The sequence below is a fragment of the Nothobranchius furzeri genome, chromosome 14 (assembly GCF_043380555.1).
Source record: "Nothobranchius furzeri strain GRZ-AD chromosome 14, NfurGRZ-RIMD1, whole genome shotgun sequence".
Taxonomy (NCBI): domain Eukaryota; kingdom Metazoa; phylum Chordata; class Actinopteri; order Cyprinodontiformes; family Nothobranchiidae; genus Nothobranchius; species Nothobranchius furzeri.
This window is the reverse complement of record NC_091754.1, coordinates 24,556,848-24,575,263: the sequence shown is the minus strand read 5'-3', so window position 1 is coordinate 24,575,263 and position 18,416 is coordinate 24,556,848. Positions and strand designations below refer to the sequence as shown.

Here is an 18,416-nt window from a genome sequence, read left to right as displayed (position 1 = left end):
AAAGAAAACAGAGTGATGTTCTAGTGTTCAGCATTGAGCTTGAGTAGGAAACAGTGGTGGTTTGATGAGTCATGTTTACAAGATGAAGAAGAGACAAACAAATAGTCTAGATCTGAGCTTTGATTTGGTGAACTTGTTCTCTTTTTGGATTATTTTGTCTGTTCATCTGTTTTCATGCAGCACTTAAAATGAATGAATGTCTGAATGAATGAATGAATGAATGAATGAACGAATGAACGAATGAATGAATGAATGAATGAATGAATGAATGAATGAATGAAGGTGTAATCTTATGTTTCTGTTAAAATTCAGATATCTTCTTCTTATTTCAGTAAATGTAAAATACCTGGTAACACCTTACAATAAGGGTCCTTTTATTAGCTTTACTTACTGCATTATTAGGCTTTGATAAACAAAGGGTCCTTTACTAACATTCCTAATAGTGAAGGGACTTATGGGTCGTAGAACCGTTCATCAGATGGTCGCTGTTGTCTTTTGGCTGGGGGGGTGGGGTGGGGGTGGGGGTCCATAGCTTATTTAAAAGTGCTCATGAGAAAAAGATTTGATTAGTTCATGAACGTCACATCACTTGTTCATAATACTGTTCACTACTAAGTGTTAAGACAAAGGGGCCTGGGGGTGTCTGCTCAGTAATGCATTACTTATTATTAACATTAGGATTAAGCAGTTGTTAATTTTTTATTGGTTCATTAATGCTTAATAATACACCTAGTAACGTTAATAAAGGGACCATTATTGTTAAGTCTTACCATCAAATCTGCTGTCTAACAAATGTGTCTATTATAAGGTGACATTTTTCTCTTTTTTTACACAGTTTCAGAATAATCAACATGCTGCTTACACACTAACACTTCAGTCCATTTATACCAATTTAAAAGCTCCAGAAATACCTTACATATTATTTATTATAGTAATATTATACTTATGTTGTTCTTTGCGTATTTAAGTAAAACATTACTATTCCTTTTGTTCCTCTTTTACTTTTTTTTCTTTTGCTGTTCTTAGCTTCTGTATGTATTAGATTTTCATTTGTCTTAATGGTGGAGACAAAAACTTTGAGACAATTATCCACACACTATGTCTTTAAGTAACAGTAACAGTAACAGTGTGAAGATTTGTCGTACTTTTCTTACCATGTGTTAAGTCAATGTCAGCGTGCATCCGATCTTTAACTTCCTGTAATGTTGAGCCAAAGCACACTGATGTGGTTTTTGATGTGCATGCATTTACTACCAAAAGCTCTGAACAGGAGCAGGAAGTCTTAAGTTGCTGGAGCTGGTTTGTTTGTGATGTTGAAAATTTAATTTTATAAAGTTATTTTCTTACTTGTGTTGTATAATAAAGCAAGATCACATAGAAATTATAATTTGTTAGCACTTTAAAAACATCTGGTTTACATAAAACTAGTTTATTTCAATAGACTGATTTTGGTGAACATTCAGGGTAGTTTAATAACAGCGTATTTTGTGTTTTCGTCCATTTCATATGTGGAAAGCAGCCTCCTGGCAGGTTTCCCACTGTTGTGGTGGTTTATGACAGAATAAACTGGTTTACCTTCAGTGTCTCCATGGATACAGAACAACGTGAAGCTGAATGTTATCATCAGACAGCTCAGTGTGTCCCTGAGGCTCAAAATGAGATCTGAGACTACCTATGTGGCTCAACTAGCTTTAAGCGGAGCTCGCCACTTCCTGCTGATATCTCAACCTCAGCACCCTGCACAATACTGTTTCAGTGTGTCAAACAGAAACAAAGCACACCCTGCGTTTGTTCATGAGTGTGAAAACAAAGGATTTCTCTTAAAGAACTGCAACTATACCTGAAGTTATGAAAGGGAACTCTCAGTTAGAATAAAAAAAACTATATTTCCTTTATAAATAGTAAATAAAACATTTTAACACAGTCTTCTTGAAACGGTAGATGTCACAAGCTGATGCGCTTCTTTTCCTTTTATTGAGCGCCATCTTGTGATAAAACGTATTACTACAAGAATTATGTGGAAGTGCGTCTCAAAAGCCTAGTGAACCAGACCAAATTCTTGCTTTGCAAAGTTTATATATGTGAATATATAGTCTGGCTGGCCAGACTATCTCAAGATTTGAGTATTGTGATTTCTTGGGGGGGTTATATTTTGCTCAAGACATTTCACATTCAAGTAGCTTTATCAGTTCAAACCAAAAAAGGCCCTGTAGCAAGAATATTACCACCAAGACACTCCGAGACGAGGAAACCCATCAAGAAAGTGATCTAAACCGGCAAACACCCAAACTAGGTCTCAGTCAAATCAACAAAGACATTTTGTTCTTTTTCTGCAGGATTAATTTTACACCAGATTAAGCAGGACACTCAATCACCATAAAATTTCTGGGAATCATTAAGATAGCAAATGTGAGATAGATGTTCTATTTGGTCAGCAGCCCCTTTAGACTCTCAGCTCCTCCATGGGTATCATTATTTCCTCATTATTGCTGAGACATGGTGTTTGACCTTACAAACCAAATCATACCTGCAGTGTTTTACATTTTTTGTTGAGTTTCTTCAGAACACGGTGCTTTGCTTGATCAGGGTGATTTCTACAGGTGTGGCAGTAATCAGGCTTGGGCGTGGCTGCTGACACTGAATGGGGAAGCGGGCAGGTCCTTGTTTTCCAAATTAAGGAAAGGATAATTTGACACGTTCTGTTGATCTGAAACATTTAAATGTGATGTAAGAAAGCAAAAAATAGAAGAAATGTGTAAAGGTGTAAGGTATGCAAAAGAGCTTCTCTACAGAGTTGTGAACCTCACCTCTACCTGAAGGTTGTTTACCTCTGCTCTAGCATTAATTCTTTTACAAACTGTATCTCGGCTTTCTACATGTTCATCTCTCTTCATGTCTCATAAACAAAGCAGCAAATGCAAACGGTCATTATTTTTATCACGTCTTTGCTTTCTTTTACCCTTTTACTTTTGAATCCCTAGTAATAGATTTAAAAGAGCGCTAACACTAAACTTTTGGCCTACTTCTTATTTTCTTCAGCTGAATGTTGGAGTTAGTGATGACATCATTCATTGCTCTGTCTATCCCAGCGTTCAGGTTTGATATTCATCGAGTATCAGTTCAGAGTTTCGTCTAAATACACAGATTTTTTGGCTCTTTGTTGCAACAAAAAGCATTAGTTGTGACACCATCAGGAACTGATTTGACTGTATTGTGCATATTACAGAAAAATTCCTGACTGATCAAAGAGTCCATACAGGTGCCATTTTCCTTTTAATCCCTGGACTTTCGGTTGTGTACCTAAAAAGCGAGCAACTTCCTGGTAGGAAGAAAATTTGCACAATCATGCAAATAGGATGATTCACCAGCAAATGCAGACATTTCAGTTAGGATTATCTTTTTATATCCTGATGTATCTAGCAATGCAGGAGGTTTAAGTTTTGGTGATATTACTTTACCACCTCAGTGGAGTGGAAGGGACACGATTTTATATTTGTTCATTAAAAGGATTTGGCTTCTAAGCAATCAACATTATGTTTGATATTCAAACCTGTTTTGAGATTAGATTTATTCCAGATTAAGGTGTTTATGTGGCTTTGTTTTGAAATGGGGGATTAAAGGACAACGTTTTGTCATTAAATTCTTCAACTGAAAGATCTAAGACCAGTTTTTCCTCTGTGTGTGTGTGTGTGTGTGTGTGTGTGTGTGTGTGTGTGTGTGTGTGTGTGTGTGTGTGTGAGTGTGTGAGTGTGTGAGTGAATCAAAATGCACAAACCTAGACCTTTGTGCAGCCGCCTCTTCCTTGCTCCCCCATCCCTCCCTCTTTTCGTCATCTATCTCTCTGCTCAGTCCCCCACTGCTGTGGTTTGAGAGCATTCTGATGCAAACAGTGAGACCGGAGGCTGCTGGTGCGACGGGCTTCAGGTTGTCCTCCAACAACCAGGAACTCTCTTGGGAATCATCATGGGAAACTGCACCTCCAGGTAGGTGACCTCTGAACTGTCCTGCTACATATAATGACTCAGAACAGGATTAATGTGCTCAGAAATGTCCTGAAAGTTGCTTTATTTGAATAAAAATGTTTAACTACTAATTTTAAACAAATTAGCTAATTGAAAAAGATAAACAAGATGATAAAAAGTGCATTTTTTTATGAATGTTTGTGCATTTTCTGTCTTGTAGCAGTTGTGCTACTTCTCAATTGAGGAAATAGCGGTTATGGCTAAAAATAGATCTGGTTTCAGTTGGGGTATCCTAGAGCTCCAAGTTAAAAATAAGAAAACAGATTAATGTTTAAAATGTTAATATTTTGTAGTCACTTATGCATGTGTGAAGCATGAATACAGCTGCTTAAGGACAGATGTAGGTTGACAGTGTTTCCTGTTGCTTCACACGATCTCATCAGTTAATCTGCTAAGGAAACGCAGCATGTGGTCAAGGCTGCACCTTTTTCTGAGCCGCTGCTGATATCTATGGTACTTCACAAAAGATTAAGCTAAAATAAATAGCATCCCCTCTCCACCCTCCCTCACCCAGACCGATGTGGTTTCCTTGTTGAGCGTGGAATGTTCTAAAAATTTGTCCTCTTACTTTGACTTCCAGGCAGCAGAAGAAGCGGCAGAAAGGTGCGCCTTTGTTTGAGGATTCAGTTGTAGCCTCTAAAAGTTTTCGGAGAGATACTGATGCATTTTGCATTTTCTCTTTCAGGGAATTCTGCAGCTGCCAATGATGACCAGGTAAACGTTCAAACACCTATTTCAGGCCATATGCAAACTCATTGCGGTAGTTGTTGGATGACATCCCAGTTAGAAAAAAGGTTTGCATACTGCCTGAGCAAAAATGTTACCTTTGTTGTAAAAGATGGCCTGAGACGCTTTAAAACTCACCACATTCAAACAAGCACCAGTTATTGTTGCACTTCATTAAAAAAGTATGTTTTAGACAAATGACTTTTCTTCATGGATGTAATTTTCACTTTAGAAGTGGTGGTGGTGGTGGGGGGGACACGGGGGGGGGGGGGTATCTTTACAGTATGTTCTAATGGAAAACAGGCTTCAACACAAACAGTTGTTTTCTGCTTGGTCCTAGAGCTCAACCAGTGTCAATTTAATATAGCTTACCGGTAATTTAGTTTTTGAATGGTAAAAAGTGCAGGGGTCAAAACTTGACTTTGGAAAAAGTGGGGGGGACATGCCCCCCCCCCCCGCCCCCATCCCCCCCCAAATTACGTCCATGCTTTTCTTCTCACTCTGTCTTCTGTCTCCTAGGAACCTAATGAGGACGTGATGTACGCCTCCATCAGCCACAGCAACTCCAAAGGACCAAGACCTCAAGCTATGGCTGACAATGACTGCGACTATGCTACAGTTCATATCCCTGCAAACATTCAAGCAGATGCAAAATCTAACAGCTCGTCTAAGGACGAATGTGCAGACGACTACGTGCTCATGGAATAAAAAAAGAAACCTAGAGCAGAAATTATTTTGGACCGACAGACACTAATACATCTTGAGAAAGGGGAAGCATCGTTGCAGTTGAACTCTTACAATGGCGGGTAAATCAAGATTATAATTTGATTATCTGAGGAACAGTGGAAACCCTAACTAAACAAAGCCAACAGCAGATAGATGTTGGAATGTTTAACCTCAGGATGTTACTCTTCCTCTCTGAGGTGACTGTAAACAAGAGCACAACCAAGATGTTCCTACAAGAAGACAGCAGGTGACACGTTTGGTCTCTTTACAGCAGAAAGTAGCATTTCAGTTGGACTCAAGGACTTCATGATAATAGTGATTGTGTGGAAGAAAAGTAAAACTGGACTTTTTGCTTGGAAGGAAAACTAAAGCAAACATCCTAAAAAAACCGCAGCGTTTGTAAATCACCAAATCGAGCAGCTCGATACATTCTGCTGCATAGGAAATGTTTTTGTCTCAAAATTGTTGAATGTTTTCTCTGCAAAAGATTTGTGTTTAATTTCCTGCATAAGCAGGTAAAACCACTGTAAAGCACACCACCACTGCTTACTAGTTGTTAACTGAGCTAAGCTTTATGTTTTAAAGTTGTGGCACCCTACAAATTATTATCTTCTTATATGTCGTATAAATTTGTTTGAGCAACTTCAGTTTGGAGAAACAGACACCAGATCTGACCAGATTCCTATTTAACAGTTAGCTATGACAAAAGTAGATTGCTTTTTAATAACAGCTCAAATAAAAGATATGTAGCTGGAAACATAACTTTTCCATCACGTTTATGTGGGCTTAGCAAGCTGTTAGCATGCTAAGCTAACCTCACGCTGGCCACGCTTCCTCCTAGTTTATGTAGTTGTTTATTTACCCAGAACATACCCATGTGCTACTTCAACACGGCTGTTTATTTATTCATTTATTTATAATTATTGTGTAATTGTCATCATTTTCCAGCTGATATTTTGAATGTCTATGATGGGACAGGAAATCTTTTAACACATTTGCTTCACCAGCTACTACTGCAGGTTCCCCCCCCCCCCCCCCCCAATTTTTCACCTTTTTCACATTAACAATGAATATGTGGGTCGTGTAGACTTTGTTTAATTTTCTCATCTTTTCCTGGTGGCCATCATCACTAGCTGTGGCACCTCTGCTGTTTCCTCCATCAGCTCGGTTCAGCGATGCGTTTATAGGCTGCTTTTGTTTCTGAGTTAAAGTCTCTTACCGGAGTATTTCTCTTATCAGATGGCACCATCTAGTGGCTGATAAGCATATCACAAAACGTCTGTCGATGCGTTTTTTTAAGATGGCGACTTCATGTTTCTTGTTTGTGAATGTGCTTCTGTAGCCGAAAGAGTTAAAACACATTGTTTTACAAGTGTTATTTTCATGTCATGTTGTGTTTTCCTATATTTATATTTTAAAGACATACTTGTCCGTGAAAAGTTCATCAACTCTGCACTGGCCGTAGTACTTCCTTAAATTTGGAGTAAGTAAGCGGTAGTCTAACGCTATTGGTTAGCTCTGGTCGATGCTCAGTTTCCTATTGCATGGAGCTCTGTGGTGCAGGTGCAGGGGGCATGCTTAGGGAAAAAAAAGAAGAAAAGACGTATTGCTTACATTATATCACAGTACATAATAAGACAGTCACGTTTACAGATTTCTGAAAAATCCTACATCATTTCTGAAAGGGGAAAACTCTGGGAAGCTACTTTAAAGAATCAACCTGTTTATTGATCTGAGCACTGCTCCCATCTAGTGACTGGAAGATGGTTTAGAGTTTATGCTAATAATAATGGAGCCTCCTGCCTCTAACCCCCTGATCCCCACCCCTAACTCCCAAGGGGGCATGCCTCACTAACTGAGAAGCACTTGTGTAACTGCATTACTCGTATTCATTTCATACTAAAGTTGTTTCTAAGAGAGCAGAATTCTACCTTGGTGTTCAATTCACTCTGAGTAGCAGTTAGCTTGTCGATCTGATCTAAATAAAATGCTATTTCTCCAAACTGAGGTTGTTCTAAAAGCATATTCATGACCTTTCTTCAGAAGATCTGAACTATCCTTTTGAGGTTCACAAAACTAGAACTAAAGATTATCATTTGCCCTTAAAGAGCATCTGTGTTGCAAAATAGCAGAGCTGCCTCATCACCATAGAAAAAATAGATTTAGTCAAAACACAACCTATTTTTGTTGTGTGACGTGAGCACGTCTGCTGCTCTGTTACTTTCTGCTGCAGCTGAAACTCTGATCGTTATCTGGTGACGTGAGACAGAAACCAAATGTTTGCTCCACTTTTAACACAAGTTTCATAACTAAAACTTCATGCTGAGTTGCTTCAACCAGCCTTCACTGACAAATTACCTAATAACTGTAAAATACCATCAATGGTTTTTTCACCCAAATGATTGTGGTGAGATATTTATAACATGATTTGTTTTGCAACTTTGAGCTTCTGAGAACCAAAAGTTATTCTTTAATATGATAATATACATTTAATAAACTAAATAATGTATAGTTTTTATTTTATTGTTGTATTTTGCTGTTTGTGAGCACTCGTTTGCTTGAGTAAATGCAAGTAATTTTAATATACTTGTGTTTTCTGTTTATCTGTACATTTTTCTAGTGAGTAAAAGATTCCCGATACCTTTTTTATGATTCAGCTGTGGTGACGAACCCTGAAAATATCTTTGGGCCTACATTTTTATGTTTGATCAGGGAAGCAGCTCCGTGAGTCAGCTAAGAGTGTTAAACATGTGCTTGAACAGAAATGTTAAATTAAAAGAAACAATCTCTGTTTCAAGAACAGTTTTGGATGAGGGTGAGCAAAGTTGTACTCACTATGTCTTTTATTTTAACTTTTAAAAGGTCATCCATGTAGTCTAGATTGATTTAGTTTTTTTTTTTTTTTTACTTCTTTACGGGTGCTTTTAGGGAGGAAAAGTAATAGAAAATGCTAAATCTTGATTAATATTTTAAGTAATTTATTTATTTTTTTCTAAATATGGTGATTTTGTCCAGATTTGGACAAAAAGACAACCAAAAGCTTCAAATAGGGTGATAATTCAACGCTCTAACTGAAGAAATAGTCTCGAAACAAAAGTATTTTTTCAATGTTTTTAATGTTTTGCATACATTTTAGAAAGTAATTTACAAAATTAAAAAGTGTGGAAAATCTGTAAAAGTATTGAGAATGAAGTTCTGAAATCCACCAGTAGATGGGAGAGTGCACTTTTTCCAGTGTCTGTATTCTCAGAACAGGTGTTTATTGTGAAGTTCACAAAAAAAAATTTAAAATTGCATGGTGAACAAGTGATAAGGGGCCATCGGTTTTCTACCACCTGAATGTTTCAGTTCATCAGCAGTAGGCTGTAAAAGATATTTTTGGCGTTATCTCACTGATGTGAAACCATAAATAAATAAAACTTCACATCAGCTTTTAAAATGAATTTAATTAGCATAATTTACTCAGTCAAAAATAAAATTAACACATATCATTACTTCATTATTTTGAAGAACTCTGGTTTTACAGTCTGTTAGAAGACCAGTGTCTTCTGATAAATAAAGATAATTACGGTTAGAAATCCAAGTTCTGTAGTCGTCTTGCATTTGGTGTAGAGTGCAGTTCTTTCCAGTGCATTTGAAGTAATAATTAATGTTCCTCATGAGGCCCACTCAGACAGCAGTGGGCAGCTACAGCAACCTGAGTGTAACATCTGGTACATCCCCTGTTCCATCAGTCTCCGCTGTTGACTCTGAATCGAGAGGCTTCCCTCTCTTCAGAAACCTTTGATCTTACCCTTCGTTCTCATTACCATTTCACCATTTCTCAGTTTCACGGTTTCTCACAAACTCCCAAGACATGCGTTTAGGTGTGACTGTACTGCATGCGGAGGAATTTTTTTTCTTTTTCTCTTTTTTTTGTTGCAAGCATATCTGCAGGTTAATTGTAGATTGAGTTGACACGTTGTACATAGCTGGCGTAGGGCTCGACTTCCTCCACATCCTCTATCTGAAAAAAAAAAAAATAGAAACCTAGATTGTATCAAAGTCAAAGAGAGCACCCCAAGCACAAAATACAATCTGGTTCTACCCACTGTTGGAGACTTGTTTGGCGTGTCGACATGTTGACAGCGTCTGGTGAAATTTAAATCAGCAAAAAAACACATCAGAAACAACCCTTTAAAAGGTTCATTTAAGTTCAATTCAAGATAATCTATAAAACTCACCTTGATAGTTTTACTTTCTTGAGTACAAGAACAATAAAGGCAGCCAACAGAACAAAAAGCACCCCGATAACAAGCAGGAAGATCCAAAGTTTATATTCTGAAATGAAAAATTAGAAAAGTTTTTGGATAAAGTCTTAACAAAACAAAAGGAGGCCAGTTTTGAGAAGTCAAGCTGACTATCCTCCTTGGGTTGCTTGCCCTGCTCTAATCACATGTGATCGCTGGATTGAAAGCTGGAAGTCATTTAACTGTTATGGTGTGTGCACGGCCGCAGAGGAGAGGGAGACGAGTGACGCGGTAGATGTTGGTAGAGGCAGCAAAAGCTGTTGCACTGGAGCGAGAAGATGCAGCTGCTGTAAATGACGGATCAGACCTGTTCTACATTCACAAGACACAGACAGAGAACTCTCAATTCCCTGAGAGAGACACTGACTCCAGGAAGCAGCAGAGCATCAGAAACAGTAAATGAATCTATAATCTATAGGTATCACACATCCTCTTGCCTGGGTCACTTCCTACCTTATCGGGCCGTACACAATTTCTTCAGCTGAAGTCATGCAAATCCAATATTTTTCCTGTTTCTAAATGATAAAAGGAAGGGGCCCCAGGACAGAACCCTGAGACCCTTTCTTTTCATCATTTACCTTCTGGCACTAGGTTGCATTTTACCGGAAACACAATATTAATTTTCATTGTTAAGCAGATGACACCCTGCTCTACCTCTCAACCAACCCCTTCGAGTAGAAGAGTTTAAACTTTGGTAGTTTTAACTCTGCGTGATCAGGAGGAATCGTTTTGAAGGTTAACTTGGTGACAATTTTATTGACTCTGGTTTTTTAAAGGGGCATAATGGAAGTTTGACAGCCAAAACATGTATAGAAATAATACATTTCTTCTTCATACATTCTCCTGCAATGCCCTGGTCCTGTAGAATGAGCCCTGGCATTTTTACTGTCATTGCCTGTTTTTCAGTAAAATCACAGAAAAAGAGAGTTGTTCGGGTCAGTGTTGCCAACTCAGCGACTTTGTCACTGTTCCTAACGACTTTTTGACCCCCCTCAACGACTTTTTTTCCAAAAAGCGCCTAGCGACAAACTTAGCGACATTTCTCAGGACCCGTTGCTACTTTCTGTAGAACTTTCATGTAGATATTCCCTACAGATTAGCAACAAAGAAACCATTTGCACTCTGAACCGTTCTTCCGGGAGTAAGGAAAGAGAATGATAATCTGCACATGTGCACGAGGACTGACCAATCATAAACCGTTTTCGGCCGGTCTGATTCGCTGAAGACATAGTACAGCTGCAGAGCTGGAGACCGCCGATTTACGTCTGCTGCTTTCATATTGCTGCAGGCTCACGCTTCTACTAGAGACGGCGCGGGCGTCAACCTGCCATCTCTGGTTCTGCAGCCGTCAGACACTTTGGCTTTTCCTGCATTTGGCAAATAACGTCATCGGGAGTTTCATCTACCGTCCCATTTACACACGCAGCTCTGTGGCTCATCTGAATTTCCTTCAGTGACACAGGGATGGTTATACCATGAGACACCCGTTCCCTTTTGCTCGGTGCACCATTATTATCACGATTGAGAGAATACACAACAGAGAAGTTGAGAAACTATGAGGTGTAAAAAAACAGCTTTTTAGGAAAATGTCTGTGAGAGTGAGGAGAGCAGGAGGTCTGAGTTATATCCTACAACAGAACTGTTTGGATCACCACACCATATCTGTCTTAATGCCACTTTATTGGTAGTTTTGGAATTTATTGTACATATCAAAGCTATTTGGGCCATTTTAATCATACAAATTAATAACTGTAACATATAACATAGTTTTTATTTTCCTCCCTTTTAATCCTATTATATATATATATATATATATATATATATATATATATATATATATATATTAGATGCTATGGGGAAAACGAACGCTAATGTGGCGTGATGACGTCATCAAAATGTAAATTAGCAGGTGACGTCATCTGGCGACATCTAGTGACTTTTGGGGGGAACTTCAGCTACTTTCAGTCAAAAACAGTTGGCAACACTGGTTCGGGTCGAGCAGGCTGCTTCACGCGCGTTCACGCTCAGGCATAGCCCGTAGCATTTGCTATCCGTAGCTTTAGCAGCAGAGAGTGAGGTAGTGCCAACTCAGCGACTGTCGCTATTCCTAACGCCTAGTGATGAACCTAGCTACATTTCTGAGGACCCGTAGCTACTTTCTTCTAGATATTTCCTGCAAATTAGCAACAAAATAGCCATTTTCGCTCCGAACCGTTCTTTGAGAGTTGTTTCAGCTGTCATCAGGAATATAAATATTACAGATACAAATGACATTACTGGTGCTTTAGCTCGCCCAATAAGACTGCGGACTCCCGTGCGGAAGACCTGGGTTTGATTCTGGATGTGAACATAGTTTATTTAGAGTTTATTTTTTACATTAATGGTATATTTTTTTACAGTAAGATGCCCAAATTTTTATTTGAGACTCGCCGAACGGCATTGAATTCACAGATAAAAAAAATGTGGGTTCAACTTTCATTTTGGAACAATTTTTCAAGCAAGGGAAGGGAATGATCTGAGCATGCAGGAGGACTGACCCATCATAAACCTTTGTCGGCTGTGCTGAAGAGAAATGTACAGAACCAAATTATTTAATTAATTAGCTGCACGTTCTCCTGTCCTCTGTCCTCCAGGCCATACACACACACACACACACACACACACACACACACACACACACGGGACTGTCTCAGCTGTTATTTTCGTTAAGGAGTGTGCACGTACAGCATGCGCGCCTCGTGCACGAGCCTACTATTGAAGCTGCCGTTACGCTTTTGGCCTGAGGGGGCAATCGCGAGCATAACATTTCTAAACTCCGTAAAGTCCCTTTAAAACACCTCCTGTTTGGTAGAAATTTTAACATAAGTTTTAACCAGGTGTTATATGTCAATAGACTGCTTTAGAACTTTTATCAACTTTGTGGAGTTTGAAACACCTTCTGTTTTAGTGAAACTTTTAATAAGTTTTAACCAGGTGTTTTTAATGTTGGTGATTGGTCTTTTAATGTTAACCTTTTTGAGAGTCTGTTTTTTTTTTTGCATTATCTTTATAATGCTCGCCATCTGTTTGCTCTTGTTTTTAGAACCTTTTACAACAGTTAAAACCATTCTAACTCCTGTCGTATTTCTTATGTTACCCCCCCCTTCGCATTTTAACATCTCCTGTCGGGGGTGTAACACTCAGCCGTTACTCCCTCTCCTCATGTTAAGAGCCTTGGTGTCATCGACAACACTCTCTTAAAAACTCTCTTTTCAATCTCACATCAATAATATTACCCAGTCTGCTTATTTTCACTTGTGTACCATCTCTCATCTTTGTTCGTCACTTACTCCTCACACCACAGCCATTCTTGTCCACGGCCTCGGCACATCCGTGATTGATTATTGCAACTCATTTTTCTTTGGTCTCCCCAGTAAATCCCTCCATAAACTGCAGCTTCTACACAATGCTGCAGCAATCATCACCAGGACTCCATCCTCTCATCACATCACTCCCATCCTGCAACAACTTCATTGGCTGCCCATTAAACAGAAAATCAGTTTCAAAATTCTGCTCATCACTTTCAAAGCTCTTCCTAAACTGGCTCTATCCTACTTATTTTATCTCATTCACATCACCACTCCTGTCCAAGCACTTTGTTCCCCTTCTGCTCCTCAACTCTCGGTTCGCCCCGCTCACCTTGTCACCATTGAGGTGGGGAGTAGAGCTCGGCTCCCCACCTTTGCACCACTCACTCTCTCCTACTTTTTAAATCAAAACTCAAAACCAACCTCTTCAGACAAGTTTTTAACACCTATTTTTAACTTCATAGTAAAAAGTTTTGACATCTTTCTAATTTTTTTTTACATATTATTGTGTTTATCTTGTTTTATCTTACTTTATCCCATAAAGTGTCCTTGTGTGTCATGAAAGGCACTTTTTAATTCAAATGTATCATCATTAAAACTTGCAGATAAGTTGGTGTGTGTGATGTTTTCTGTGTGTGACTCCCAAAGTAGCTGTCAGTGCTACAGTGTCTCCCTCTCCCCCGCAGCCGTGCGATCAATGCTACAATGACACATTGCTTTTTGAATGCATGTGGGCTGTACCTTTATTAAAAAAATAACTATAGGCAATAAATTGTTTTCTTGGGCGTTAACTGCTTAGGTGGCTTTAATACTTTGTTCTTAGTATCGTTTAGCTTGACTCTGCAGTGATAATTTCTTCCTGATTCTCCAAAATAACTGCATCTGCTGAAGGTAAGACTCTGACTGTTGAGTTAAAGTGCACAAAACCAAAGTACAAAACAAAAATCTGACCTCTTGCAGAATCCTGACCTTCTCTGGGTTGTGGCACCAAACTCCTCTCCTGATCCCAGGACTGGTGTCTGACGATACAGCTCAGGTTTTCTGGATTCATGCCTTCAAGAAGCTCCAGCTCACTTTCTACTGTAACAAATCCATCTGAGCCAGGCAGCGTTTTCACAGACTCAGAGTTTCCCGTAAGACTCCAGCTGATGTTGGCAGCAGGATATCCTCCTTCAGCTCTGCACATTGCAAGCATCTCGTTGCCCCTTCGTTCCAACCAGGCAGATAAAGTGGGAGGAACTAAACCAATAAAGACCAAAACAGAAGAAAAACGTGTTCACTTAATATTAAAATAACTACCTGTGCAAAATGTTAAATACAAGGTTAAATGGCATTTACTGATCAAGTGAATGACATACAGTTGTTGTACACACACACACACACACACACACACACACACACACACACACACACACACACACACACACACTAAGATGAAACAAGAATTCTTTGGCATAAAAATAAAATCTTACCTGTGATAGTCACGTTGATCTTATAATTATCATTTCCTCCTACGTATACTGACTCACACCAGTAGAGACCCACATCATCAGCTGAAATATTTGGGATGTGTAGGTACGACTGACCAGCCGTAGTGTTCTGCAGAAGCTTGCCATCATTGCAAGTGTCAACATTTTCCCCCTCATTGCAATAAGAGATCCGACAGGTTTTGTGTTTCAAGTCTAAATTCCAAATAACATAGAGGGTGTCCTTCCATGTCCTACTGCTGCATGTCAGGTTAACGCTGCTCCCAAGGTTAAACACTTGCTTTCTGTTAACTGTAGAAACAAAAGCGTTACTTTAGATAATTTTGTATTTTAGCAAAATGCAACAAACATCAGATCACACTTAATGTCAAACTACGGACAACATTTCCAATTTATTTGAAGATAAGACCAACTTTTAACATGCTGGAACTATAAAAAACACAGCATTTCATGCTAATATCTGGCCAATATTAACAATTTTTTTAATTTTTCTACTTCATGCGAGATTCCCTTTCAGTTGAGCCTATTTAAAGTCAGGCACATTCTTGGGCAGCACAGTCCTGCTGCAGATTTGTATTTAAACATTCCTGAGAAACATCTTTTAATGAAACCTCTAAAACGTTATTGTCAACTGAAATGTACTTTTATTTACATATTTTATATTAAATACTTGACCAATTTTTGGTTTTCTTTAGTTAACTTTAGGTAAATGTTTGATTTTAGTACTTTGCAGTTGACAAAATTAAGGTTCAAGAGTTCATTTATTCTGTTTTCAAAAGCTGATTATAGGTTCAGACATGTTGTTCATTCATATTTTAACATTCAAGAAAATCATGAAAATTGGCCCTAAAAATCAGCAACACATGTCGGCCATCAGTATCGGCAAAGGATGACCCACATCAGGCAGTCCCAACTTAGCAATGTATAGTTAGTAGATTTTTTTATTTCAATATTTTGTGATAATGAACCTAATTCTGTTCTGTTTCTGCATTTTGAGGGTTAGTTTTATCAAGATGATGGTCATTAAATTTTATTGTGACAACTTCAAATTACCATCGTAGAATCAAATTAAATGTCAGCATTAACATTTTATCTGAATTTAACACAGATCACAACAAAATAGAACATAATTTCCCACATTTATTTTTCATTAACATAACTTTAAAGGTTTCTTCCTTAATACAAAGACAAAGAATGAGAGCCATCACGAAGGAATAAAATCAAGTGTCCAGTCCTCTTTCATACCTGCTGTATAAAATTCACACAAAAGACACAAAATCTTTGAAGAAAAGATGGAGAAATGGAATTTACCATAAACCTTAATAGGTGGAGAGGTTGCGTTTGGTTTCATGGGGGTGGTTTCATTAGTTCCTGAGAAATATGAAGGAGGATGTTAGAGAGAGGGTTAGTAAAAATAAAGTGATTTTCTTAGTCAGGGGTAGCGATTCATTATGAGGAAAGATAGAGTCAAAAACAGTTAGTTTCATTAACAAATCAGTGAAATTAGCAGTTAATTAAAGGGAAGGTGATATTATAGAAAGAAACGGAACAAAAAATGTGCAGAAGGGCTGACATTTTTTAAAGAAACACATTTTATGTTCAATTCAAGACAAAAACAAACATAAAAGACAAGGAAACCTGACTGTAAATCTTGATCTGACAGTCAGTCGTTATTGATCTAATCTTCTGAGGTTATAGTTGTAATCCGTTGTTTTAGAAGACGATTGGTGTTACTGTAAACGCCTCAAAGGAATGTAATGGAACATGACTAGGAAACAGGGGTCCGGTGTTTGTTTACTTCTGCCAGCTGTGAGCGCTGGAGGTGGTATTGTAAAAAAACACAGCCCGAGACCCCGCAGTGGAGAAAAGCTGCATCACTCTGCTACCCGAAACCGTGTTTCCACCAAGGGCAGAGAGCAGCTTGCTCATCCAGAGATATGGGGCAAGTCTGTTATGGAATTTTTTTTGTTCCCTTGTCAGCATTACGGGCCCACATCCCTGCATGTTGTTTCCAGAGCCTGCATGTCTAAACTGAGTAACTGAAAAAGCAGTTATTTCAGGGACTTGTCTAAGGGGGGGGGCACAAACTTCGAATTGGTAATACAAAACTTTTAACATTTACTCCGTAACATCAACAATAAAGCTTCATGAAACTATTAAATCATCTTTCTCCCTTTTCACATGTAAACAAAACCTAAAATACTAAACAAAAAAGTGCAAATTAAATTTTTTTCTTCAAACCTGATTCCAGGCTCCATGATTTAGAGAAAAAGACAACCATGATATAAATCCACATCGTGCTTCTCATCTCTGTTTCCTCTTTAAACAACGTCTGGTCTGATCTTCACACCAAGCCTGGGCCTGACACCATCACATCAAACCCCAGAACCTGTGCTTTCATGTGATATTCCCTCCTTAAGCGATTTCACTTTCTCCTTTTCTGGGTTTGAATAAAAACCGTTCTTCTCCTCTGCCCCATTTGAACAAGTCATCAATCCTTCACCCCAAGTGAACCAGACATTTATAAGAAGAGCAGACAACTAGTCCCTCCCTTTTTGGTTCTCTTCTCCAAACTGCTTTCCACCCAAAAGTCTACCTCTTTCTCCCACACAGGATGACATCTCTAAACTCAAGACACAAGTTTCCTTTCTTGCTAGTCACATGATCATCTTCTGTCACAGGAGAGCATAAAACATGGAGCTGAACAACACGAGGCGGTTTGAAGCTGATTGAAACAACAGAATTGTACCAGTTTTACTGTGTTGCTAAAGCAAGAATTTCTTGTAGAATTTTTGTTAAATTTGACCATAAAATGATTCACTTACCAACTAAAATCATGTTCGTAAAAACTGTTAGAGGTCATTTTACATCACATTTGCTTAGATGTTTATGGTTACACAAAACGAACAGTGAAAAAGTACATCAAAGAGCGTAGAGAGTGATAGTTTATGCGTTTATACCAAATGGCCTCTCTTTTGGGCAAGGTTGTGTTTAGTGGGCTCTGACTGGCCTGAACAAGCCTTGTGAGAATTAAAAGCAAAAATGATCGCCAATAGATGTTTGCACAAAGCCCAATAAGAAAATAAAATGCTGTTGATATTTGTTTATCCATCCTCTATTTTGTTTATGAGAGTAAAAAGGCATAAAAATGCTGGTAAATTCAGAAAAAGAAAATAAGTAAATAATTTTTCAGTTCTTCGGTTTCTGATTGAAATTAAGTTTTTCAATGTTTAAACACGGTGGTGGTCGTGTCATAGCTTGGCCTTTATGATGCTTGGTCAATGGCACAGATGAACTCTGAAATGTTAAAATGAATTCTGATGGAAATTTTTACTTACTTTGCTTTTGAAATGGTGCAAAAAAGTGGGTCATATGCAAAACAGCAGTCTCAGCTTCATAAATCATCCAACTGAAGAATGATTTAAAACCGTTATGTGTGCAGACAAAATACTGATTAATCCAGGGAGACCTCGAGTAGAAATCTGTTGAGCTTTGTGAAGAAATGTGCAAAATTCTTACAGGCTTATGTGCGGAAATAAAAATATAAAGAAACAGTTGACAGAATTTTTGTTTTCCTGTTTCCGTCTGATTCTTAATATCCGATATAAAACGATACATGCTGTGTACATGTTATTACATTTTAGGTTACTAACATCAAAAATCGCCTGTCATGCAAGCTTATTTTCAGCTTTTACTGTGAAAATTTAAAACTACTTCCATTTAAGTCACTGAAAGGAAAAGTGCTGTATGTATTTAGTTTCTAACAGCAGTTGAATCTCGTTCTTCCTATGCTAAGATGTGTTTAAGTAGTAATGTATT

At 38.3% G+C, this 18,416-nt stretch overlaps 2 protein-coding genes across 3 annotated transcripts; one reads left to right on the top strand and one right to left on the bottom strand.

Moving 5' to 3' along the window:
* The first annotated feature begins 2,981 nt into the window (after positions 1 to 2,981).
* Positions 2,982 to 8,613, top strand: LOC129164942 (uncharacterized). Of its 2 annotated transcripts, XM_054746845.2 has the most exons (4): positions 2,982 to 3,983; positions 4,603 to 4,625; positions 4,708 to 4,736; positions 5,268 to 8,613. In XM_054746845.2, the coding sequence occupies exons 1-4, from the start codon at positions 3,964 to 3,966 to the stop codon at positions 5,454 to 5,456; spliced, it is 261 nt and encodes an 86-aa protein (XP_054602820.1). In that variant the 5' UTR covers positions 2,982 to 3,963; the 3' UTR covers positions 5,457 to 8,613. The 2 variants fall into 2 exon arrangements, with proteins under 2 accessions (XP_054602820.1, XP_054602819.1); XM_054746844.2 differs by lacking the exon at positions 4,603 to 4,625.
* Positions 8,572 to 17,122, bottom strand: si:ch211-214p13.9 (cell surface glycoprotein CD200 receptor 1-A). The gene is made up of 6 exons (XM_015966268.3): positions 16,839 to 17,122; positions 14,583 to 14,888; positions 14,062 to 14,349; positions 9,698 to 9,794; positions 9,566 to 9,605; positions 8,572 to 9,480 (listed from the first exon to the last, which is right to left on the bottom strand). Exons 1-6 carry the CDS (start codon positions 16,903 to 16,905, stop codon positions 9,412 to 9,414), a joined length of 867 nt encoding a protein of 288 aa, XP_015821754.1. The 5' UTR covers positions 16,906 to 17,122; the 3' UTR covers positions 8,572 to 9,411.
* Positions 17,123 to 18,416: the final 1,294 nt, after the last annotated feature.

Bases quoted from the DNA above. Each gene is read 5' to 3' on its own strand.
- si:ch211-214p13.9 (XM_015966268.3), bottom strand. From the start codon at position 16,905: ATGAGAAGCACGATGTGGATTTATATCATGGTTGTCTTTTTCTCTAAA. The intron at 14,889-16,838 runs GTTTGAAGAAAA...TTGTTTCTACAG, and splicing joins ATCATGGAGCCTGGAATCAG to TTAACAGAAAGCAAGTGTTT. The intron at 9,606-9,697 runs GTGAGTTTTATA...AAATTTCACCAG, and splicing joins AAGAAAGTAAAACTATCAAG to ACGCTGTCAACATGTCGACA.
- LOC129164942 (XM_054746844.2), top strand. From the start codon at position 3,881: ATGCAAACAGTGAGACCGGAGGCTGCTGGTGCGACGGGCTTCAGGTTG. The intron at 3,984-4,707 runs GTAGGTGACCTC...TTTCTCTTTCAG, and splicing joins ATGGGAAACTGCACCTCCAG to GGAATTCTGCAGCTGCCAAT. The intron at 4,737-5,267 runs GTAAACGTTCAA...TCTGTCTCCTAG, and splicing joins CAGCTGCCAATGATGACCAG to GAACCTAATGAGGACGTGAT.